Source organism: Mycena indigotica (assembly GCF_014461135.1).
Source record: "Mycena indigotica strain 171206Taipei chromosome Unknown Mind.scaff0009, whole genome shotgun sequence".
NCBI lineage: Eukaryota > Fungi > Basidiomycota > Agaricomycetes > Agaricales > Mycenaceae > Mycena > Mycena indigotica.
In genome coordinates, this window is record NW_023503008.1 from 2,718,913 (window position 1) to 2,740,936 (window position 22,024).

Below are 22,024 nucleotides of genomic sequence, written 5' to 3' on the forward strand. Positions count from 1 at the left end.
GAGCAGCCTGGTAAACTCTTTAGCTCCGTGTTATGCCATATTACTCGCTCGCACAAGGGTTTGAATCAGATGTTCTTCATCGCATCCCTACTGAACTCACACTTAAAAATTTGCAGGGACCATATTGTCTCTAACTCAGGCGGCAGGTCGAACCGTTGCAAGACAACAAATTCAATGCTTTGATGAACAACAAAGGTAATAAGTATACAAGGCAAGACAAGATTTCAGTATACATTCTGCTTTTGGGGCGTCAGTCAGTCATTGTCCTCTCTTTACTCTTCCGTCTTTGCTTTTTTTACGCTGGCAATGGTGGGCGGGGCAGCCTTCCCACGAACGCCGACATCCGGGCCGCCATCCGGTTCAACTGCCCGTTTTCTCTTCTCCCCTGTTGGCGCGTCTTCTGCGCCGGTGTTTTCTGTTGCGCGGACGTCTTCAGCAGGACGGGCATCTCGGCCACCTTCCCTTCGGCCACCTCGGCCACGACCACGACCTCGCCCTCCCCTGCCTCCACTGTCCCTCCCGCCGCGACCCCCTCCCCTCCCGCCCCGGCCACCTCGGCCACCTTTTTCTTTTCCCATCCCACTAGCCTGCTCCCACGCCATCCGGGCTGCACTCTGCGCTCGCTCCAATTGGAACTCCTTTTCTTCTTCCTCTAAATCGCGAGTTAGCCAACAAATGCTTACACAGACCAAAGTCAAGCACAAACCTCCCGCGACTGTCCAAGTAATCTCGTTGTTGCCCAGTTTCGGTATCGCCTCCTTGACGAACTTGATATCGTCCTCAGTCAACGCCTTGTGGAACCCAACAAGACCAAACGACGCTCCGGTCGTGTATTTGATGAACGGTGGTCGACCGAACTTTTCCTTCAGCGGCAGCTTTACCCGAGATTAGATCAAGTGAGATATGATTCAATAAAAGCACCTTGATGTCAGTAAACATGACTTTTCCGCCCTCCTCAGCCCCGTCAAACCGCAGCGTAGCGCCTTTGACAAACGGCACATCCGCATCGTTGACCGCCCCCACGCCCTCCTCGTTGCGGTGGATCGCAATCGTCGACCCCATAAACTCAAGGAAAACTTGCTGCGGGGCTGTGGCCGTTTCCGCGGCCGGTTTTGTGTCCACATCCATTTTCGAGGCGGCGTCACGGAACGCGTCGAATTTCCGGCCAGGGGTGTAAAGATTTCGGCGACTGTCGGCTGCCTTGCCTGTCAAGCCCTTCTCTTTAATCTTCATCTGGCAGTAGGCCTCCTTGGACATGACGAGCAGGGGAGTGCCTTCGAAGGTTGGGGGCGGGTCAGCGGAAAGAAACGCGGTACAGGTGTCCATGGAAGAGAACTCTGCAAAAACGGACAGCTGTCCTACGTATTTAGCTCCGACTACAAGTGACAGCGGATAACTCATACTTTGAATTTTTTATCTTGATCTCGCCGCATGCGAACTGCGTTCGTGGGCCCATATTGCTCAAAAAATGCCTCTAGACGTGCCTGGAGGGTGTCATTTTCTTCCGGGAACCCTTTCTGCATGAAATTGTGAGAACTGGAATCCGAGTCAAAAGAGGCCACCAACAGCGTAGACACTGCGCTCGAACTGGTCTTTGGGCTCCTGCACTTCCGTTTTGCGGCGCACATTGGTGCCATCAGCATCAACTTCCAGTTGTGTGCTCTGTTCACGAAGTGCCCGGGCGACCCACTCAACTCCAAGGGGCGTGAATTCCCTCATTCTTTTGAACGATGCGACGGTCGCAAGCGATACCCAATGCTCGGGGGTTTTCGAATGCAGGGTCCACATAAACCTTGTGAGGTTGAATAGCCATACAAGATCAAACCAACCAACCACCTACTTGTCGTAGGGGAGATTGCTGTCCGCAAAGTAGAACTCAACTAGATACCCAATTCAGTACGCCAGAGAAAAAGTAAAAGGGACTCCGACTTTGCCGGACCGCTCGTTGCATGGTCGGGACATCCTCTGGATCGAGAGCAGCCATGGAAGATAAAATCGAAGGAAAAGGATGTGTGTGACAAAAATGTGACTATCGAATTAATCGTGCGTAATCCAACCGGCTGTCTCCTCCCCTCTCTCCAACCTCGCGCTTCGGAAACGCATTCCAGAACCGCAAAGTTTCGTCTCCAGCACCTGTGACGATGGTCTCCCCATCAGGACTCATGGCAAGGTACAACACTCGGTTGGTGTGGCCGGTGAGTGACGCGACCATGTTGAGTGTTGGATACTTCCAAATGCATATCTGGTTCTGCGCTGTTGTTGATGAGAATCCGTGGGTTGATACGAGTTCGTGGGAGGTCAAGGACCATATCAAGTTGCACACCTAACACTCATAAGTTCCAACGGACAGCAATTAAAAAAGGGAAACCAACTTGGCTACCGGTGTCGAGCTCATTCAACATTGCCCCACTGATGGTGTTCCAAAATCGAATGTGCTTGTCTTGAGTGCCCCCACCAGTTGCAAGCACACCAGATATGTGGGGGTCCCAAGCAAGAGCTTTAACGGCGGCAGTGTGTTCATGAAATTTCCAGAGAGGCGTGTCTCCATCGTCTGGCTCTGGTACGGTTGTTGCCCGGGAAGCACTATTGCTCCGCTTCGAGCCACGAAGATCCCATATGCATACTTTGTTGTCGTTGCCTCCGCTAGCAAGATTAGCGGCCCCGACACCACCATCCCCACTCCATTTCAGACCACAGACTTCTTGACGGTGGCCTGCTGAACGCTTGAATGGACGAGTAGCCGACTCGCGAACGTCACGATGGTGTATTATCCTATCACGCGAGCCAGAAGACAAAACATGGGCATTCCAAGCGATGGCTCCGATACGTTGTGTGTGAGCTTGGGTATAGGTGCGTAGTAATGTTATTCGATTCGCATCGTAGACATGTAGTCGCCCAGAAAGCGTACCAACAGCCAGTGTTGAGCCCTGACGACGAATGAGAATAAAAAACACTGTCGAGAAAAACAAATTGACGCACCTTTTGAACCCATGATACGGAGCTTATCGAATCGTTGGTGTCGGAAAGATCGCATAGTCGGTTAACGGCGGCATTGTGGGCTGTCCAGAGATACACACAGCTTCCGAGACCAACCCCCAAAACATTTGTACTCGACCAATCCACAAGGTTGAGGTAGAAGTCTTCAGCCAATTCTGGGGCATCGAGAACGCGATATGGTGTCTTGCAAACGGGTCTCAGTTGACGCCGAGGGCTCTCCAGAAGCTGTCTACTTTCGGCACGAACTGGGCTCATTGAGTAAGCAGAATCGGCTGTGGTATCGAGTCGTCGTGTTGGGGTTGATGGTGCTGAAGCGGAAGGGGAATTGTAGACAAATAGACGGCGTCGAGTTGGTGTAGAAGGTGCGGCAGCGATTGGTGGCGGTGGGCGAGGAGGGGAGGGTGGGTCCGCGGGAGTCACTTCTGTGTGTAATATCGAGTTGAACAAGGCATTCGCTTGCTCTGTAAAAACATCAACAAGGTTTCGGGGTGGGGTGGCAATTCAAACCTTTGAGTGCATCCGACTCTGAAGGGATAATTCTCGACTTTTTCGATGGCGTTGATGGTGTTGAATCGTCCTTGAGGTTGTAAGAAGTCCTCATGTCTCCTCGGTCGCGGGTTGGAATGAAGCGGTCGCCATATTCTCGTGTGTCGTCTGATTCTGGAGTCGGATTTTCTTCTTCCTGTTGTTGGGCTGCACGCAAACGCTTCCCGAATGTCGAGTTGCGGAGGTGGTTCATAGCAAACAATGAGGGTGTGACACGGGATGTGACATAACGCGCCATATGGGTTCATCCCACTCTCAACCCGTTGCCCCCGTCGAATTCGACCAAAACCTCCTTAATGCCTTGGCAGACAATGCACTCTCTCCAAACCCCTCTCCCGCCCGCCAAAACTCGTTAGATGCCCAGATCCAAGCCCGTATTCAGGCCGAATTAGAGCAACTTCGGGCTGAGGAAAAGAAGGTCCGGGAGCAAATCGAGGCGGCTCTGGAAAAAGAAAATCTTGACCGAGAAAGGGCGTTGGCCAATGATCCAGACTCGGTCGCATCGTCTGCCTCTCTTTTGGTCGACCTGGACGAAGTTCGTGCAAAGGTCGACCGTTTCCACGCCCGTAAAGATCTCGCCCAATATCCCATCGTTCAAGAGGCCAGAGACAAACTCGTCGCTTGCTACAAGTGTGTTGTCATCCATTACGCTATTCTTCTCGCTGACCTTTCCCTCCCAGAAATAACACAACTACTCCCCTCGACTGTTGGCAGCAAGTATCATTGTTCAAAACATCAGTATCGCAATTAGAGCAGGTTCGTCCGTTCTACTTCATCGTCCTACAATTATATCATCTCCGCCAGCAACACATCAAGTCTTTACAGTAATAGTCCACAAATTCATACCCGGGCCCATGCTTCCCCGCTTTCCGTCGAGTACACAGATACCGAGCTGACTGTTGATGGCAGTCGAGGCACCCCAACCAACCTTGTAGCGGCCCTTAGATGCCTGGCTGGATGAAGGAGTTGGTCTGCAAATTGAACTCTCGTTGGTCTCGCTGGAAGCAGTACTTGTGATTTCGCTTTCAGGATTGTGGGTGATGCAACCTCTGAGATGTCGGGCTGTTTCTTGTAAGGCAAGCCTGTGATTTCAAGGCCGCTACTTACGGCGCGTGAAACAACTTTGGTTCTCCTTCTACCATATAAACACCAACCCGCAATGAACACAAGAGCGATGGCGATGCCTCCGCAAAGCCCACCCACTAAGGCAGGGAGAGGGACAGAATTGGAGTCGATAGCGGGCATATGCGACCGTAGCCAGCCACGCGAAAGCAGACCCTCTTTTTATATCTCTGACAGACAAAGAATGTCAGCCAATGAAAGCTACAAAGGGGACCACGCCTCGACCTCGAGGCGTGAATCGATTGCCCTAAAATACAAACAAACAGGAGTTTTTTACTCCTCCATCGTGGCAAGTTGAGCTTCGTTAAGAGCCTCTGCATCATCCATCATACGCTCTTCCGCCACTCGGACGCGTTCTTCCGCATCACGTCTTTCTGCTTCCAATTCCCCGTACCTCTCCTGCAATCTCCGCTCTCTTTGTTCCAGTTTGTCAACCTCTTCTTTTAGCACTTCCAAACGACGTGGCCCAACCGCCGACTCGTTCATCCTTAGCCGTGAAAAACTCTCGTATTCAATCAATGTGTGTTGAAGTTCTCCAAATGCGTCGCCAAGTCGTTTCGAAAGAGTTTGAGAGCGGGACAGATAGCCCCCGAGCACAACCCCCAACTTCTTCTCTGATTTGGCGGCCTTTGCTGCCTCCTTTCCCATCCGCTCGCGATGACTGTCTAGAACGGCAGCATAGCCGTCTCGGCGAGCGTCTGGTGAGAGTGTTTCTGGTTCTACCCATATCTTTCGAGCCGCATCAAAAGTGAGTGTTTGCCGAACGTTCCCCCACGAAACTCCTTCTTCCACTGTGTCGTTCTTCGATAACGCCAGCAAGCCTTGATGTAACTGCTCAGGGCTGACATTCGTAAACCCTACAGCAGACGCCAATTCGAGATGGATCAAGCCTTTCGCCGTTTCCACATCGTCGTCCTCAGGCATGACATACATTGAGCGTGTCCCTCCAACCTGAGTGGTCCCAGGTAGTGGGTGCGATATAGCGTCGTGCTGGAGCAAGTCAACAATCTCTTGGTTAATTAATGCTTGAGCGGGCGAAGCGTCTTCATCAACTTGGAGTCGTTGCAACAATGTTTCGACATCAACATTGGCTGGCCGTGGCAAGCCTCTTTGAACAACTTGTGAGCGTCGAGCCAACGCCTTACGTTCAGCCTCCTCTCTCAAGCGGGCTGCTCTTGCATCTCTTTCCGCCGCGTCCTCTTCTGAAAGACCGACCCCGGTACCAGCCGATTCTTCTTCATCGTCTGGAACAAGCAGCTCAAAATTGTTCTCGGGTGTCGGAAGATTTTTAAACCCGGCTTGAAGCGCTCGTTTAGCGGAATTTGTTCGAAGACGCTGATCGCGAGGCGTGGCTGAAACTGACGAGAAGGATTCTGCGTTGATAGCCAAATTGTCGCGGATGGGAGTCCTCATCGGGGTCGTTAGCCCACCAGGAGTTGCTGAGCCATCCATGCCATCGGCACGTAGTGGTGTTGCGAGTGGGTTAGGTGTGAATGCTACATTATGGCGTGGAGTAGCACTTTCGAATCCGGTACCGCCTCCAGGATTGGCATGGAGCGGAGTGTTCTCTTCACCAAGTAGAGGAGTCTGAGCAATTGACATGTTTCGAAGGTTCCGAGCCTCGTTTAAAATGTTGTCCTCTTTCATGTTGTCAGTTTCTCGTAGAGGATCAGAAATAAAAACGCACCCTGAGGAGCTGTACGTGGGGTACGCGCCATGCGCGCATTTTCCAGGCCCGGATACTCGCCCAGGAGTTGCCCACTAGCATCACTACCGCCCTCCACCAATGTCTTGGCACTTTCGCCAGCATGTCCGATTTTGACAATATCTTCCAACTCCGCCTCACCTACTTGCGCAGTGGGTAAAACCAGCTTCCTCCTCCTGCCAATTGACTCTGCCTCTTTGAGTTTTTGTATTTGGGCGTCCCGAGCCGCGATAAACTTGGTCTGATTCCCAGAAGAGCTATCAGCGCCTTTTCCGTCCCTCTTTTGACGTTTTTTCCGCTCAGCATCTTCTTCGTCTCCTTGTTTACGCTTGTTTTCGAGACGGCGCAATGAACGGCCGACTGGAGCAGCGGCAATGCGCGCTTGTTCGTCCGAGGTGTCGTAAAACCCGGCTGCTGGTTTTTTCTCGAAGGGAATGTCGGTATTGTACTGAAAAACGTGATTAGATAGGAAAAGGGGAGACTGCTTGTATTACGCACATCCATGCCTTTCCTTTTCGTCTTGCTCCGCATTCTTCACACATGTCAGCATGTTGGGGGGAGCAGAATTGTTCAAACTCACATGATGCCTGCCGCTTTGAGCTCCCGCTTCTTTTGTAGAACAGCCAGTCGTCGTGCCTCCTCCAGTTGACGTTCACGAGCTTTGCGTTTGGCCTTTTTGCCTTGAGTGTTGGCAAGACGAGCGCGAGCCTCAGACAACATTTCCTTCTCGTCTTCGTCCATATCTATCGGGTCTGGCCGCGCAGGTTTGGTTTCTGGGTCTGGGTCGATTTCACCCGGCCGCAAACGACGAACGTCATCAGCACTTGGACCACTGTCGTTTGTCCCAGCCAAACCAAGCTCCTCGTTATCCTTCGCTTCCGCCTCATCAAGCAGCTTCTGGTAGCGCTCAAGACATTGTGTCGCAGTCCGGCCAACTATGGGAGCAATGGTCCGCCATTGAGTTGGCATGAGCTTTGCGAGGTGGAGTAGCTTTTCGTCCTCGGTTTTGGACCACTCCGTCTTCTTTATGGACGGATCGAGCCATTCATACCAGCGGGCTTTGCATTGCTTGGGTGTTTTGCGCACGAGAAGAGATGAAATTCTCGCCCACTGGTTCTTGCCATACTTCGCAATGGCAGCTTTGAGGACCTCGTCTTCGGTGTTCTAGCCGGAGTTTGAGTGGCAAGAAATTAGCTCGTCATTGTATACGCACCTTCCAGACGCCGCCCTTGATGATTATTCTGACCATTGGAGCAACACCGACGCGACTCGAGAGTTGAAGTGAAGTGAGTTGCCGTCACCTGATTCGGGGTCAATTTTTTTGGTCCCAAACTCGGCAACATCTGACAAATCCGATCAGGTCGCGACTGAAGAGGTCTAGATAAGTCGTGGTTGGCTCAGACTTCCGTCTGCCCTCACAGTCGACGTCCAATTCCATGGAGGATGACAGGTAGTTTCCTCTTTTTTCTCAGTCTCATAAAGGCTAACATTAGTCTAGTTCTAAACCTATGGTTGTTCGGGGGGCGCGTGCCTGCACTGTCTGTCGGCAGGCAAAGGTCACACACAATTACCCGCCGTTCATTCTAGTTGCCTCACCCTTGACTACCAGATGAAATGCGTCGGTGCAGAGGATGGTCAAAAGCAGTGTCAACGCTGCCAACGCGCCAAGGTTGAGTGTGTCTTTGAAAAACATCGTCGCGGTAGAAAACCGGGGTCAAAGTGGGCATAACTTTTCTCTCATCATTCCCAAATTCGACCCAGTGCAGACTCTCCGAGGCATCTAAAATGCTACGTCGCCTCGAAAAGGGCCTCAACAGCGCGAAGCTCAAGTCACACGTGGCTGAACAACCACACGCGTCTGCGTCCCCAAACGAGATACCAGAGCAGTCTGGTCGGGAGATGGATGAAGACGAGGACGACCCAGACCCAGAAAATCGCGCTCTTTTCCCCGCAAAACTCATTGGCAAAGAAAACCAACGCAACTCTTTCTTTCGCACAATCCTTAATCCGGCGGACCCTAATCCATCCCCCTCGCGTCCGTTGAATTCGCCTACGAGCGGGGCTCCACTGGATGCAATCAGTGCTGGTATAGTGGACGACGAACTTGCAGCCATTCTGGTGTGCTTAATCACCCTTGTACCAATTCTTTAGCTAACGAGACTTAAGTTCGACCTGTTATTCCTACGGTAATGTCTCCCGCACTTGCGCCGAGTTTGAAACTCATTGCACCAAGGTTAAACCCCTTCATCAACCTGTTCGATGTTACTCTACATACCCCACAACGAGTCCGCGCTCGATGTCCACTACTTTTCACGGTATTGTCGGTTCGCTACTTCGATATCAAGACTCATCATCCGTATTCAGACGCTAATCGCCGCAGCCACCAAATTCTTCAGACCTGAACTCTACAAATCATGTCAAAAACTCGCACACGATGTTTGTCCCTCGCCTACAAGTCACGTCAACTGAAGTACATAACAGCTTGCTGTTCGCGCCTTCGCTGAGGCCTGGAAGCGGGTGGAAGTAGTCCAAGCTTTTGCTTGCTTAACGTATTGGAGGGACCCAGACGACAACGCAAGTCAAAATCCATGCGACACTAGGTTTGACTTATCTTTCTATAGCGCACCTGGACCTACATCGGTTATGTTGGTGTTCCTTTTTACCAAACTTCTTCTTCTCATCTGATCACATAGGCCAGCCGCATGGCAATTGAACTGGGACTCAATCGCTATTGTTCAACCCCTCCGCCGAACGAAACCGAACTCCAGCGCCTTGAACGAAGGAACCGCGAAAGGACTTATCTTGTGCTCTTCATACACGACCGAAGGTGAGTAATAAAGGCGAGCCATCACTTATATATATTGATTTGAACCATCTTTACTAGTTTAAGCACTCAGACCGGCAGATCTTGGATGCTCCCCGAAGATGAGCTCGTTCGTCATGCTGCCACCTGGCATGAGAATGGGGGAGCGACTCTTCGGCCAGAGGATGTCATTGTCGCCGCTTTCGTCCAGCTTCGCCGCATTTCGGTGAGTGTGCTACCACACCATTGACTCGAGTTTAAACCTTGGTCCAGTCAGAAACCACAGATATGTTCTACACAAAAGGCGGGGTTCCGAATGGGAGCCATAATGATGTCAACTACGAGGTCGTTCTCCGCAACTGCAACGGAAAACTCACCCAGTGGTCGGACACTTGGCAGGCGGAGATGCAGCGGGGTCAGTTCTATTTCGTGCCGTTCTCCATGAAGCTGATAAACAGCATCAGCCGGCGGGGAATCATTCCATTTCTCGGTCCTCAGTTATTTCGGTCTACATGTTCGCCTCTTTCTCAACAGCTTTGGTATTCAAGAGTCCATGTCGCCTGTCAGTTTCTCTCACTACACCGGTCCACCCAACAAACCTAATCTTCTTGTAGTCCAGCCGAGCTAGTCCGAGCTTACAAGCATTATCGGCTTGTTGCACGAGTGCGATGGATAGTCTGAAGATCGTTTCCAAAGACTTTCCTTCTATGAGCATGCTTGTGCGTTTCTTTCCGTCGTGAATGTGGTCATTGCCGCTAATGTGTAGACAGCGATATAGCCAAGACTCGGTCACTGTGATGTCTGCATATTCTGCAGTGTTTCTTCTCAAGGTAAAAGAAGCTTTCTTCTGTTGATCAGACCCTGATACTCCAAGTAGCTGCTGCGTAGCTCGAACACCCTTGCCCAACTTCACGAAGGCGCCGCGCATGACATCAACTCCCTTATTTCCAAGACTGCTGACGCTTTCTACGATGCCTCAATGCTATCCCCAACATCAACTTCGGCTGCCTACCATGCACGTTTCCTACGGAGTTTGTTGACGAACGATATCTTCAAGGCCCGACAGTCAGAACCGGACCGATTCAACGGAATGCCGCTTGATCCCCGACTGTCAGGTAACAAAATAGTCTATCTCCACCTTCGAAAACTGATTCGTATTGTTCAGCTGTTCAAACTCAACCAGTCCTATACAACCAGCAACAAATTTCACCCACCCATGACCAACCCCAGTCATATCAATACTCCTCCGTCTCTCCCACGCACGAGCAGTATCAGGGCGAGACCGCTCCTCGACACGCCGCTGCCTATTCATCCCATGCGGAGACAAACTATGTCCCGTCAATCAACCACGCCTCTGAATTGGATGCACACTATTGGCGAAGCATGTTTGTCGAGCTGGTGGGTGATTTGAAACTCTAATCTATGTTGAGTTGCTTACGTTTCTAAAAGGGTTTTGGCGACTCTCAGTCAGACCACTCGCGCGGGGGTCATCCCCAGGGCGGCAACCATTATATGCATCCAATCCACTATTGACCCTGCCACATTTGTTTGACCTTTTCGCTGTCGCTTTTTTGTACTGCTAGTGTACTACTCTTTTGGATAATCCAGTTGTTCGTCATGTATCAATTTCTACACGGAGAATCATAATCCTTCGCCCCACTGCAGCCGCGATTCGAGGAGTTCGCAAGAAAATCCAATCAAAGTCCCTGACGAAATGTGGTCTTGGAGCAAGGACGATCGTAGTGGGAGACGAAGCATGGGTCAGTTGGTGGATGTTTAGCGTAGCGCCTTTGGTGGGCGAGCGACTGGAAATGGCAAAGGCCGGTAAAGTAGGGGACCACCTCAAGGTTTGGTTAACACGTGACGTACCACAACTTGAAAAAAACCACCTACCGGAAACGATCTGCGCCTTCAAGACAGACATTCCCAATCAAGGGCTTCCCACCTTGAAGTCTTGAAATGTCCCATACAGAGAACCGCGACCCGAAGACGGCGCCGACACTTGCAACAGGTCAGACAAGATGTTCAACCCAAACGAGAAATACGATCTACATGTCCACGTTGTCTTTTTTCCAGGACGCGCAACCACCAACCGGCGCAGATATCGATGCAGCTAATGCGTAAGGGTCGACGAGCTCAAACAGCCGCCACCCATCAGTGCCGGTTTCCTCTGGGTCCGACCGCCAGTCAGTGAGGAATATAGAGCCACGAGCATCCGCAACTAGAAATTCTTTCGAGCTAGATGGATGAGAGCATACTGAGCGCAGCTCGTGCGGAAAGGAGATCGTATAAGCAGTAGGTTGGGCCCGGGGTGGTGGGGACAGCGACAGGTCAGCGGAAGAAGGCGAGGAAGGAGTGGAGGTTGGATAGAGGTCCCAGATCAACATAAGAGCGTCTGCTGAAACTGTCGCTACATAACGAGCAGCATCATCTCCGAATCCACCGCAAAATGATATATCGTTCACGCAGCCGTGGTGCTATAAGGAGCTGGTTGGGACACAGGTAATTCTCAATCAAACAAGACTTACTCCACTCAGACCACCTCCAAAGGCGAAAATATGTTCGTTTGAGGCATGACTACTTTTAGTGAGGAGATGTAAGCCGAAATTGGCACTCGCAGCGACGATCCTGCCAAAACATCAGCAGTGGTAGACTTTGATGAGGAAAGCGCCTACTCGATAAACCAATCTTGACTGCGAGAAGGAGACACTGTTTTAGGGGAGAATCCAAGCGCAGTGACGCGCTGGCCGATATGAAATGACGCGACTGGTGTAAAGCTGTTGTCCTCTACGGTGAAAACTTCTACGGAGTGCTCTGTTCCAACAGCAATAAGATTGGTGGAGTCTTCTAGGGAAGCACGAAGCACATAGATATCGGCCCCGAGCTCTGTAGAGTGCGTTGTCGACATTTCAGCAGATGAGGACGCGAGAGAACAAGGATGGCATATGTCACGTCGCGTGATACGTGTCATTTCGTGCTGATCTGGGACTTTCCCTCCAAAATCAGCCGATTTAGTGCATGAACCAACAGCCACGACGGAATCCGAACCCTTTCGCATTCGCATTCCTCGCCCTCGTATCGTTTGGTGCCTTTGCATACGTCCTCAAAACCAGAGAGCAAGACCCCCGCAAGAATGGCCTCCCCCGTGTTCGACCATAGCAAGGTTACCGTCGTTTTCGTGCTAGGAGGGCCCGGCGCAGGTGGTTTCCCTCCGTCCAGCGTTGCTACCCTCTGATTTCATCGGCCCTCAGGGAAAGGCACCCAATGCGCCTATCTCGTAGACGATTTCGGCTTCTGCCATCTCTCTGGTCAGTTCCGTCCCGATTCAAACAACCACTGGAACCAACAACGTTGATTGGTAGCCGGCGACTTGCTGCGTGCGGAACAACACCGTGAAGGCTCGGAATTCGGTCAATTGATTCAAACATGCATTAAAGAGGGCACCATCGTTCCCATGGAAGTCACCATAAAGCTATTGGAGAACGCGATGAGCGCTGCGTTGAAAGAGGGCCGGGCGGGCGATGGATGGAAAGAGGGGCGGGGCCGCTTCCTTGTTGACGGTTTCCCTCGTAAAATGGACCAGGCCCTAAAGTTCGATGACGAGGTGGGCAACTGCTACAGTTTTCCCTCTCCTGTTAATACTTTCTGAGGTTTGCATGGCATCGGCCGTGCTCTTCTTCTCCACAACTGAGGAGGTGATGCTTTCACGTCTTCTCGAACGCGGTAAAACAAGTGGCCGCGAAGACGATAATGCAGAGAGTATCAAGAAGCGATTCAGCACGTCCCTCCCTCTCAATTTCAGGGTCAAAACTTACACCCCGGTTAGACACTTATAAGGAGACTACGATGCCCGTTATCAAACACTACGAGCAACTGGGCCGCGTAATTGAGGTATGGGTTATCTTGAATGTGATCATCAACTAAAGTTACTCCAGATCGACAGCAGCCCCGCCGTCGAGACAGTCCACGCGAGAGCGAAAGAGGCGGTAGGAAAGCTATTGTAATTCAAACATAAACCCTGAATCCACCGTTTGCGTCTGGAGAGGCCGCTGTGCAAACAAGCCGACCATCAGACTCGATCTTGGATATGATGCCATCAGTGCAGAGGTAGTGAGCAGACTCGTCTTCAGGATCTGGGATCCATTCAAACCCTGAGCAAAAAATCAGCTTCCGCAGACACTTCTCCTTTATGGCTTCACCTCCGCATCGAATATATTCGACAACTGTTTCGCCATCTCCAGTCGCAGTCGGAGCACCCTCCTCATCGTAAGTCAGATCGACATGTCCGCCTCCCCTGTAAGCTTCACCGAATGTCTTCCACAAAATAGGAACAAATGCGGCTCGTGCATCTGGCGTGTCGGATTCCACTGCTGGAGAGCGCAGCGGCCGCACTATGACTATATCGCAAGTTGCTTCTGTTGAGGGAAACTTGGAAGCGAGAGGCGTAATAACAAAATTAGGCTCCAACCGATCTAGAACAAGCTAAGCACAAGAAAACCACAAGAACTTTTTCGAATCACTGACCGACATTCACCGTCGCCAGGAAATACGAGAATGGCCCATCCATATCGACAATTGCGTCTTCGTCCGGATCTGACTCGGGATGGGCGATGAAAGCTTTGGTGACGGGATCGTATATCTGGACGACGCCCGCATTCGGCGCCGGGAGTAGTTTCACAGCGCTGTTGGACCATGTATTGGCATTCTGCTCTGCAGCCACCTGGATGGATCACTTCATTTTTGTGTTTTGATGAAGCTTGAATGGGTACTTGCTTTAAACCGCTCGACCCCGGGCATCTCGGCCCGTAGCTTTTCCGAGTCCTTCAAGATGGCGGCGTGCAAGCACGTGGAGACAACGACGGCAGAAACCCTAACTGCAGCGGGTCAGATGAAGGCGTCCACTAACAGGGGTATATTTACCTTCTGGTCGTTTGCGGCGGAACGGGGCTGAGGAAAGAGTGGAAATTGCCAGATGAAGAGGAACCGTTTTCGATCTGTTTATCAAGGCATTGACAGACTGAAGACGATAGTCTACTTCCGGCTGCTCTGGCTGAGGCGGAAAGAGCGTCGAGTAGAGCGCATTCGCCGTCCCACACGGGACCAGCGCAAACGAGACACGATGTGACCCCGAAGTAGCCCGCTTGCCGATGAACGGCGCTTTGGACAGCGCAGTCATGCACTCGTTCAGCGTGCCGTCTCCAGACCCCAGCACTACCGAGATTTCGCCTGATGTTCGTGGTAAGTAAGCAGAGATCGAAAGCTAAGTAATTTCCCCATGCACCTTCATGCGCCTCCATGAATTTTACGAGTATCTCGCCTGCATGGTCTGCGCGCTCCGTACTCGCAACGATATCAACACCGACGTCATTCTTCTTTAGTAGCGGAAGGACATGGTCCTCAAAGAAAGCCTGCAGAGATCGCAATGAGGGCAAGGTAGGGCGGGAGGAATGTGAAGGAGACCTTGGCAGAGCCACTACCGCTCACTGGGTTATAGAGGACGAGGAGCGGCATTTGGCAGGCTCTAAGCAGTTGAAGATTAAGACGCGGATGTTGACAGCATCCCATCACGCTAAGATCTACCTGACGTCATACCCTGATTTTATCTTTCGTCTTGGTACAAGTACAACGTCTATGTATCGTCTAAGTACATTTCAATTTGTTAGCCACGTTCCACTCATTCCTGGCGATGCTTCTGGTAGTAGTGGATCAGGCCAGTCGTCTATGAAATTAGGTTCAGAGCTGCTCAGCATGTATTTGTAAAGGGGACATACCGAGCTGTCGTGGCCTTTAACGTCCGCAGGCGCACCGAGCTGGGCCAAAATATTCTTCGCCAGCACTTTACCCAGTTCGACACCCATCTGGTCGAACGAATTGATACCCCACACAACACCTTGGACGAAGATCTTGTGTTCGTACAGCGCAATCAGCGCACCAAGCGTTGCGGGGGTCAGTTTGGGGAACATTAAACTGTTGCTCGGCTTGTTGCCTTCAAAGACTTTACTCTTATAGAGCGCCTCTGACTGGCCAGGGCCCAGCTCCTTGCGGACTTCCTCCTCCGTCTTGCCAAACGCCAGTGCCTCTGGCTGGGCGAAGAAGTTGGACAACAGGATGCGGTGGTGCTTAGACTGCGCGATGGGGTTGTGTGTCGTTGCTGGCGCAAGGAAGTCAGCGGGAATGATCTTGGTGCCCTGGTGGATGAGTTGGTAAAAGGAGTGTTGGCCATTGGTGCCTGCTGCACCCCAAATGATGGGCTGGGAACCGGTGAGAAAGCACAAACACCGGAAAATGTGACGCTACTTGCCCCGGTCTGGTAGGTTACACGTTGGCCGCCTTTCGTGACCGTCTTCCCGTTAGACTCCATGTCGCCTTGCTGGAAGTAGTCCGCAAATTTGTGCAAGTACTGGTCGTAGGGCAGGAGCACGTGTGTCTGGGCACCATAGAAGTCGTTATACCAAATCCCGATAACAGCTAGCAGAACCGGTAGATTGTTTTCGAGTGGTGTGTTAAGGAAGTGTTGATCCATCGCATGAGCGCCTTTCAGCAGTTGTTCAAAGTTATCGAATCCGATCACCAGTGCAATCGACAAGCCAATCGCACTCCAAAGACTGTAACGACCGCCAACCCAATCCCAGAACTGGAACATGTTTTCTTCGGCGATTCCAAATGCGGTAACAGCGGCGGTATTTGTGCTCAGGGCAACAAAGTGTTTAGCAACGTGGGCCTTGTCTTTTGCGGTAGCGAGGAACCAGTCCCGTGCGCTCTCGGCGTTGGTGATAGTTTCCTGAGTTGTAAACGTCTTGCTGGCGATGATAAAGAGGGTTGTTTCCGGGTTGCAAAGCTTAACGGTCTCTGCAAGGTGAGTTCCATCGATATTTGAGACAAAGTGCGCGGTGAGGTCGCGTTTGGAGTACGCCTTGAGTGCTTCTGTGACCATGACCGGCCCCAAATCGGAACCGCCAATACCGATGTTGACAATCGTGTCGATAGTTTTACCGGTATAACCCTTCCATTCGCCGCTCCGGACCGCATTTGAGAAAACCTTCATATGTTCCAGGACCTTGGCCACCTCGTCCGTGCCCGCCTCGGAAATGGAAAAGTCGTTGAAATTACGCAGCGCAATGTGGAGGACGGCGCGGTCTTCTGATGTGTTGATGTGTTCTCCAGCAAACATTTTGTTGCGGAAAGACTCGACTTGGGCTTCGCGGGCAAGCGACAGAAGTGTGTCGAGGATGGGTTGGGTGATCAGGTTCTTCGAGTAGTCGAGGAGGAAAGTTACATCTGGACCAGAGGTGGACGTATACTCTTTGGAGAACTTGGAGAAGCGGTCTGGGTCCTGGGCAAACAGATCGCGGAGAATAAGCCGCGAGTGCTCAGCGTCATATATCTGCTGAAGCTTTGTCCAAGAAGGGTATTCTGATTGAGTCAGAGGACATCCAAGGTGCAAAGGAGACGGCTACCGACCAGTTGCAGGGATCCCAGACATGATGGTGGTTGGGAAGAGAAACGGGCAAGTTCGGCGGTCGTGAGTGTGACCACGGAAGGAAGATAATCTTGTCACACCGGATCGACCTGCTTTCAGCGCAGTCTTGCCACTTTCACCCATGAACATTATCGCAAGTATCTGGATGTCGCTGATTCATCGCTCATTGTCTTCTAGGAAACACTGTTTGGCAGAACTGTCACACCCGCGGAACGTCTTCGCCAACACCAACGCTCCATAGCCAAAGCGCAGCGTGAACTGGACCGAGAAAGAACGAAACTCGAGGCCAGCGAGAAGAAGTTAGTGGCAGACATCAAACGGGCCGCCAAAGATGGCCAACTCAACGCGTGCAAGATCATGGCCAAAGACCTCGTTCGCACACGGCGTTATGTCCAGAAATTCTACCAGATGAGGACCCAACTCCAGGCTGTTGGGCTGCGCATACAAACCCTCCGCAGTAACCAGCAAATGGCGGAAGCAATGCGTGGCGCGACTCGGGTAGGCAAACCCACGAATCTGGTTCAATGCCAATAACGCTTATAGGCTATGGCATCCATGAATCGGGGCTTAAACCTCCCTGCTATCCAGCGTATCATGACCGAATTCGAGAAAGAGAGCTCCATGATGGACATGAAGGAGGAGATGATGTCAGATGCAGTGGACGATGTTATGGACGACGAAGAAGACGAGGAACTAGAAGGGGACAAGATTCTCAAACAAGTGTTGGATGAGATAGGCGTGGATTTGTCGCAACAAGTGCGTTCAAACCATTTCGACTGTCATGGAGATGCTTAATCACTCTTTCAGCTCACTGAGGCACCAACAGGCCTGGGGTCAACTACAGCACAACTGGCAAATAGACAACCAGTTGCGCTGGGCGAAGCAGTTGGGTCATCAGGGCCCAAAGGTGGTGACAGTGGCGGTGGTGGTGGACCTGTTGGAGGGGACACTGACGAAGACGCCCTCCAAGCAAGATTAGACGCTTTGCGGCGCGGTTGATATTTAATTTATCATAATTTTAAAGCTGCAACCGCCCGAGCCTCTTGGGCACTCAGCTTCCATGTAATACCCGATCCATTGTAAAACTCGTCCACATCCTCGTCCTGCGTTCGCATAATCAGCTTATCGTCCAGAACTGGTGGTTCTGCTTACGGCATCAAGATTGATGATGGTTGAGAATTGTTGCAGCCGCAAGAACTTTTCTCTCGCATCGCCAAACGCCGTCTGCGACGAGAGGTAGGTAGTTATAGCCCGGAGGTCTCTGTCGAATCGGATGGCACCCAGCTGGAGATTCTGAGTCAAACATTGTCTGTGCTTGATTGAAAAGACATTACCTCAGTGAACCGAAGCCCCATCATGAATTTCTCCCAAGGGCGCAACACGACATCTAGCGCGAGACCAAAGAAAAGTCGGTAGTTTGAGTCAGTGAAATTATCCTGTTGAAAAATTGGCCATCTTCCATTGACAAATACCCCCAAACTAATACCTTGTACCCGTCAACAAGGCTTTCCCAAGCTTTGACGAACCGTTTCCGCACAACATCTTGATACTCTGCCGCCGCGTACGCGTCTTCGTCCAGCACATAAGACACGTCCTTGTACACCTCGGTCGTCAAAGTCCGTAATTTGGGCCGCAGAAGTTGGTTGAACAGTTGCTCGATGCCAGACTGACCAAGTTTAGCGGTATGTAGAGAATAGTACAGTCCACTCACTCGAAGCGCGGATCGGATCTTTGCAGATATATTCGCAAATACAGTGATGTGCTCCTTGACCGTGGTTTGCTGAGTTACAAGGAAATGCTGCGTGATGGTGGGGCTCGTCATCACATCTCGAGTCAACCGCTCCAAATGCGACACTGAGAGATCGAGGTCGTTGAGCAGGATCTGGAACAAAATCCCATTAAGTCAGCCAAAGAAGACATAGGCAACACACAATAAATGCAGTACGATTGTCGCGTTCTTGCTTTTGGGCATTCGGCCCAGTCGGCCCGGATGTCCGATACACATCCTCGAGCTTCTTCTTGATGACGCCCACATAGTCTTTCTCAAGAATATCGCGCAGCTGCTGAAACATTTTCTCGACAGCATTCAAGGACCCCGTCGACAACAGCCGAGAAACGACCGTTTTGAGGATATAAAACACGTCGTCGGGGGTCGTGGTCGTCACAGGTGACTGGGAGGTATCAGGACTCGAAAGTCGATGAGCCTAACATAATCAAGTCAGTTGATTCCTTTCAAAGCAAGATCTGACCTTATCAATTGTAGTTCGTGTGTACCAGACTTCGAATGGAATGTAGCGTGAACGAAGGAGGTCTTCGAACAACGTTTGAGACGCTGTACTCTGGAGAGCAACAAGCTCGGGCGATTCTACCTGTTCGGGTGTTTTGTCGTCATCCTCATCAACATTGTCGTCCTACGAAAGGTAAGAAACTAAAAAAAAAGAGAAACAAATCTTACTTTGAGGCTCTCCGAAAGAAACTTCTTGAAAAGATTCCAACGGCCCGCCATGCCAGCCGTTTCTGAGCACAATCGGTCGATTTCCCGGGGATCAATGAGGTCCTCATCCGGTAGAGTAGATCCTTGTGGTTTACTACGAGTGCTCTGATTTAACGTGACGGGGGGATGCTCTGAGACGTCTGTCAACTATTTGGCGTGGTCAGCTCTAACCTTAGACAAGTAAAAGAAATACATACTCTGCGCTGAACACTTCGTTCTTCGTCCCAGCCCTCAATAATGCCTTTGACCACTCGATCACACTCTTCCAGCAGTCTTACCACGACCCTTTGCATCTTGCCTTTCCCATAGTATTTTTCGACGACAGGCTGATGTTGGTCTACAATCAAGGCAATGCTCTCAAACAATGCAGTGAGGGCGGTTATATAGTATAGCGGGGACGACGCTGTACGACTAGTTAATACGCAGGTCATTCCAATAAATGGCACGATATACTTTTAGCAGAAGCGGGGGCGCGCACTCGCACAAGATCGACGATGAACGCGGCGTAGGCCTGAAGACCCTCTTCTTCCCAGCCAATTTCAGGAAACAGCTTGAAGAAACGACTTGTGGTTGCCGAGTCCCGCGAACGCGACGCTTGCTCGAATTGTTGACGGAAGATGGTCAATAGATGTTCACGGGCAGCCTGTAGTGTCTGTGCGGGAGGAAGGTGACTGTCCGAAGTCGGCTGGCCTGAGGGCATGAGACATGCTCAACTAAAGCGTGATATTCACGTACCACAGCGGTTTCAGCGAATGGCCCAGAAATTACTTGGATCGGAAGTGACATGGCACGGGCGCAGTGTCGTGTCGCAGCCTCCCAGTCTTGAGATTGGATGGCTGATTGGAGGGCTGAAAGGGAAGTCTGGAGGAGTATTTGGGAAAATCAAAGTGCTTTGGGTTTATATTGACGCACCTTGAGTTCCATGACCTGGCCAACGCGGTCAGCTGCTTCTCTAACACGCCGCATTTCTTCATCCAGCGATCTCACGCGGCCTCCTACTCGTTCCGCTGTTGTCGCCGTTGCCGAGACCGTCCGAGACAAAAGAGTTGCATCCTCGGTAAGAGTGTCGAGGGAAGGAATCAAGGATTGCAGACGCGCGAGGGAGGCTACGATAGGCTCTCTGGCAGAAAGCAGTTCAGACAGGGAGTTGGAGAGTTGTGCTTCTTCAGATTGGTATTCGGATATTGAAGACAGAATTTCTTGCAAGCTTGTCGTTGAACGCGGAGACCGCATCTCGGTCACGCGTCACGACGCGCTCTTTTTTTGCTCAGCCATGGCATCCCAGCCGGCTGTTTTCACTACTCAGACGCCCTATCCTCTGCCGCCACAGTCTTTCATGATTCCGACAGCATGGTCTCGATACCAGCTATCTCAACTGATCAACAAAGCGCTTTCCCTTCCAAAGCCGATCCCTTTCGACTTCCTGCTCCGGGGAGACATCCTCAAAACATCCCTTGCTGACTGGTGCTCTCAAAATGCTGTGGGGGAAGAAGAGACCCTCGAAATAGAATATATCGAGTCTGTTTTACCGCCTCAAAAAATGGCAGATCTGCCTCACGACGACTGGGTATCCGCCGTCTCCTGCAAACTTGATCGGTGCGAGCGAAGTGGGACATACTGAAACCTTAGTCTGACCAGTCTTGCCAGATACTTCCTGACTGCCTCCTATGATGGGCAACTACGTGCTTTTGATTACTCCCAAAAGCAAAAATGGAGCACATCAATCCACCGCGCTGCTATAACATCATTTTGCATTGTCCCGGCCCCTGAAATGTGCCTAGTCGCAACCGCCTCTCATGACCTAACCGCTCAGCTTACGCGGATTTCGGTTGACGACTCCTCAGAAGCAAGCAAGCCGTTGGCTTCTTTACATTTGCACACAGAGCCAGTTTCCGCCATTGCCAGCAATGCGTCGGGGTCACAGCTTCTGACTGCCTCGTGGGATGGACTGGTTGGGCTGTGGACCACCGAAATACCTGACCAAGATGAGGTCTCCGAGCCCGTCCTGCCTGAGCGCAAGAAACGGAGAAAGGTCGAGGAAAATCGACCGAAAAAGAAAGCACCGTTGACGGTGTTGAAATCACACACAGGACGCGTTTCAGATGTCGCGTTTGGCGAAGAGCTGAATGCACACAGCTGTGGATTCGACTCCAGTCTGCGGTTATGGAACCTCGAGCTTGGTGTTTGTGCAACAACAATCGTATGTTCGATTTCTATGGGCCCTTATCATTCTTACACTATCTAGAACTGCTCCGAGCGTCCATTTGTAGCACTTTCCGCCTCGTCTGCAACAGTTGTAGCGGCTTCTACGGATCGGACCGTCTCTCAATACGACTTTAGAGAATCCAATCCAACACCTTCGGCTATAATGACCCATCCAGCAACGCCTTCATGTCTCGTCCGTTCACCGAGTAGTCCCCATCAGGTTCTCAGTGGCGCGTACGATGGAGTAGCGAGAATATGGGATCTGCGCAGTGTCAAAACATCGACGCCAGTTGCCAGCTTTAAGGTCTGGGAGGACAGCAAAAAAATCCTGAGTATCGACTGGCGAGTGGGCGGAACGGTAGCAGTTGGGGGGGAGCGTGGTCTGGGCGTCTGGAAGGTGGTATCGTGATTAGTAGACTGGTGGCTGTACTATCTTTTTCGTGCTCTGCTGTCATGCTCATGAGTGCGCCTGCTGAAAGATTGAACAACAACTTATATTAAGTAATCAAGTATAAATTCCAAGAGTGCTAGTAGACGTTGCAGCCCATCGTGTGTCGTTCGTACCTGGCATTCTTAGCGGTAGTTTTCGAATCAACAGGTCTTATGTATCTGCGCATGCAAGCAGGTCGCCTGTTTGAATTCTCGTCCGACTCGAGGGCCACATTAAAGCAG

At 51.3% G+C, this 22,024-nt stretch overlaps 12 protein-coding genes across 12 annotated transcripts; 5 read left to right on the top strand and 7 right to left on the bottom strand.

The window, feature by feature from the left end:
- Positions 1 to 272: 272 nt before the first annotated feature.
- Positions 273 to 3,736, bottom strand: MIND_01061600 (WD-REPEATS-REGION domain-containing protein; the record flags this gene model as incomplete). Its single annotated transcript, XM_037367196.1, has 12 exons — positions 273 to 652; positions 707 to 875; positions 922 to 1,353; positions 1,404 to 1,517; positions 1,567 to 1,792; positions 1,841 to 1,880; positions 1,930 to 2,029; positions 2,084 to 2,323; positions 2,373 to 2,927; positions 2,980 to 3,180; positions 3,244 to 3,458; positions 3,505 to 3,736. The coding sequence occupies 12 exons, from the start codon at positions 3,734 to 3,736 to the stop codon at positions 273 to 275; spliced, it is 2,904 nt and encodes a 967-aa protein (XP_037216590.1).
- Positions 3,737 to 3,781: 45 nt separating this feature from the next.
- MIND_01061700 (uncharacterized protein) lies at positions 3,782 to 4,371 on the top strand (the record flags this gene model as incomplete). Its single annotated transcript, XM_037367197.1, has 2 exons — positions 3,782 to 4,173; positions 4,224 to 4,371. 2 exons carry the CDS (start codon positions 3,782 to 3,784, stop codon positions 4,369 to 4,371), a joined length of 540 nt encoding a protein of 179 aa, XP_037216591.1.
- A 12-nt stretch (positions 4,372 to 4,383) lies between these two features.
- MIND_01061800 (uncharacterized protein) lies at positions 4,384 to 4,794 on the bottom strand (the record flags this gene model as incomplete). The annotated part of the gene is made up of 2 exons (XM_037367198.1): positions 4,651 to 4,794; positions 4,384 to 4,605 (listed from the first exon to the last, which is right to left on the bottom strand). The coding sequence occupies exons 1-2, from the start codon at positions 4,786 to 4,788 to the stop codon at positions 4,384 to 4,386; spliced, it is 360 nt and encodes a 119-aa protein (XP_037216592.1). The 5' UTR covers positions 4,789 to 4,794.
- A 144-nt stretch (positions 4,795 to 4,938) lies between these two features.
- Positions 4,939 to 7,661, bottom strand: MIND_01061900 (Cell division control protein Cdc5; the record flags this gene model as incomplete). The annotated part of the gene is made up of 5 exons (XM_037367199.1): positions 7,584 to 7,661; positions 6,951 to 7,534; positions 6,869 to 6,902; positions 6,353 to 6,818; positions 4,939 to 6,305 (listed from the first exon to the last, which is right to left on the bottom strand). The coding sequence occupies exons 1-5, from the start codon at positions 7,617 to 7,619 to the stop codon at positions 4,939 to 4,941; spliced, it is 2,487 nt and encodes an 828-aa protein (XP_037216593.1). The 5' UTR covers positions 7,620 to 7,661.
- Positions 7,662 to 7,806: 145 nt separating this feature from the next.
- Positions 7,807 to 10,706, top strand: MIND_01062000 (Zn(2)-C6 fungal-type domain-containing protein; the record flags this gene model as incomplete). Its single annotated transcript, XM_037367200.1, has 17 exons — positions 7,807 to 7,820; positions 7,869 to 7,926; positions 7,980 to 8,089; positions 8,137 to 8,488; positions 8,537 to 8,556; positions 8,604 to 8,685; positions 8,735 to 8,806; positions 8,852 to 9,019; positions 9,064 to 9,197; positions 9,255 to 9,399; positions 9,447 to 9,588; positions 9,638 to 9,735; positions 9,788 to 9,892; positions 9,944 to 10,003; positions 10,051 to 10,288; positions 10,339 to 10,571; positions 10,623 to 10,706. The coding sequence occupies 17 exons, from the start codon at positions 7,807 to 7,809 to the stop codon at positions 10,704 to 10,706; spliced, it is 2,115 nt and encodes a 704-aa protein (XP_037216594.1).
- An 82-nt stretch (positions 10,707 to 10,788) lies between these two features.
- On the bottom strand, positions 10,789 to 12,081 carry MIND_01062100 (WD-REPEATS-REGION domain-containing protein; the record flags this gene model as incomplete). The annotated part of the gene is made up of 5 exons (XM_037367201.1): positions 10,789 to 11,014; positions 11,067 to 11,174; positions 11,226 to 11,650; positions 11,702 to 11,801; positions 11,849 to 12,081. 5 exons carry the CDS (start codon positions 12,079 to 12,081, stop codon positions 10,789 to 10,791), a joined length of 1,092 nt encoding a protein of 363 aa, XP_037216595.1.
- Positions 12,082 to 12,306: 225 nt separating this feature from the next.
- On the top strand, positions 12,307 to 13,264 carry MIND_01062200 (Uridylate kinase; the record flags this gene model as incomplete). The annotated part of the gene is made up of 7 exons (XM_037367202.1): positions 12,307 to 12,373; positions 12,425 to 12,481; positions 12,536 to 12,777; positions 12,824 to 12,994; positions 13,044 to 13,064; positions 13,109 to 13,173; positions 13,219 to 13,264. The coding sequence occupies 7 exons, from the start codon at positions 12,307 to 12,309 to the stop codon at positions 13,262 to 13,264; spliced, it is 669 nt and encodes a 222-aa protein (XP_037216596.1).
- On the bottom strand, positions 13,179 to 14,708 carry MIND_01062300 (DEAD-box protein abstrakt; the record flags this gene model as incomplete). Its single annotated transcript, XM_037367203.1, has 7 exons — positions 14,634 to 14,708; positions 14,455 to 14,581; positions 14,094 to 14,399; positions 13,947 to 14,047; positions 13,698 to 13,893; positions 13,373 to 13,645; positions 13,179 to 13,324 (listed from the first exon to the last, which is right to left on the bottom strand). Exons 1-7 carry the CDS (start codon positions 14,682 to 14,684, stop codon positions 13,179 to 13,181), a joined length of 1,200 nt encoding a protein of 399 aa, XP_037216597.1. The 5' UTR covers positions 14,685 to 14,708.
- Positions 14,709 to 14,847: 139 nt separating this feature from the next.
- Positions 14,848 to 16,656, bottom strand: MIND_01062400 (Glucose-6-phosphate isomerase; the record flags this gene model as incomplete). The annotated part of the gene is made up of 4 exons (XM_037367204.1): positions 14,848 to 14,892; positions 14,945 to 15,405; positions 15,447 to 16,586; positions 16,635 to 16,656. 4 exons carry the CDS (start codon positions 16,654 to 16,656, stop codon positions 14,848 to 14,850), a joined length of 1,668 nt encoding a protein of 555 aa, XP_037216598.1.
- Positions 16,657 to 16,774: 118 nt separating this feature from the next.
- MIND_01062500 (Snf7-domain-containing protein) lies at positions 16,775 to 17,652 on the top strand (the record flags this gene model as incomplete). Its single annotated transcript, XM_037367205.1, has 4 exons — positions 16,775 to 16,786; positions 16,831 to 17,151; positions 17,197 to 17,409; positions 17,461 to 17,652. 4 exons carry the CDS (start codon positions 16,775 to 16,777, stop codon positions 17,650 to 17,652), a joined length of 738 nt encoding a protein of 245 aa, XP_037216599.1.
- Positions 17,653 to 17,663: 11 nt separating this feature from the next.
- On the bottom strand, positions 17,664 to 20,380 carry MIND_01062600 (Cog4 domain-containing protein; the record flags this gene model as incomplete). The annotated part of the gene is made up of 12 exons (XM_037367206.1): positions 17,664 to 17,756; positions 17,806 to 17,937; positions 17,988 to 18,089; positions 18,140 to 18,319; positions 18,365 to 18,535; positions 18,585 to 18,857; positions 18,903 to 19,064; positions 19,109 to 19,294; positions 19,345 to 19,550; positions 19,601 to 19,832; positions 19,883 to 20,008; positions 20,060 to 20,380. 12 exons carry the CDS (start codon positions 20,378 to 20,380, stop codon positions 17,664 to 17,666), a joined length of 2,184 nt encoding a protein of 727 aa, XP_037216600.1.
- MIND_01062700 (Microtubule binding protein) lies at positions 20,061 to 21,761 on the top strand (the record flags this gene model as incomplete). The annotated part of the gene is made up of 3 exons (XM_037367207.1): positions 20,061 to 20,743; positions 20,795 to 21,347; positions 21,393 to 21,761. The coding sequence occupies exons 1-3, from the start codon at positions 20,070 to 20,072 to the stop codon at positions 21,759 to 21,761; spliced, it is 1,596 nt and encodes a 531-aa protein (XP_037216601.1). The 5' UTR covers positions 20,061 to 20,069.
- Between the last annotated feature and the right edge of the window lie 263 nt (positions 21,762 to 22,024).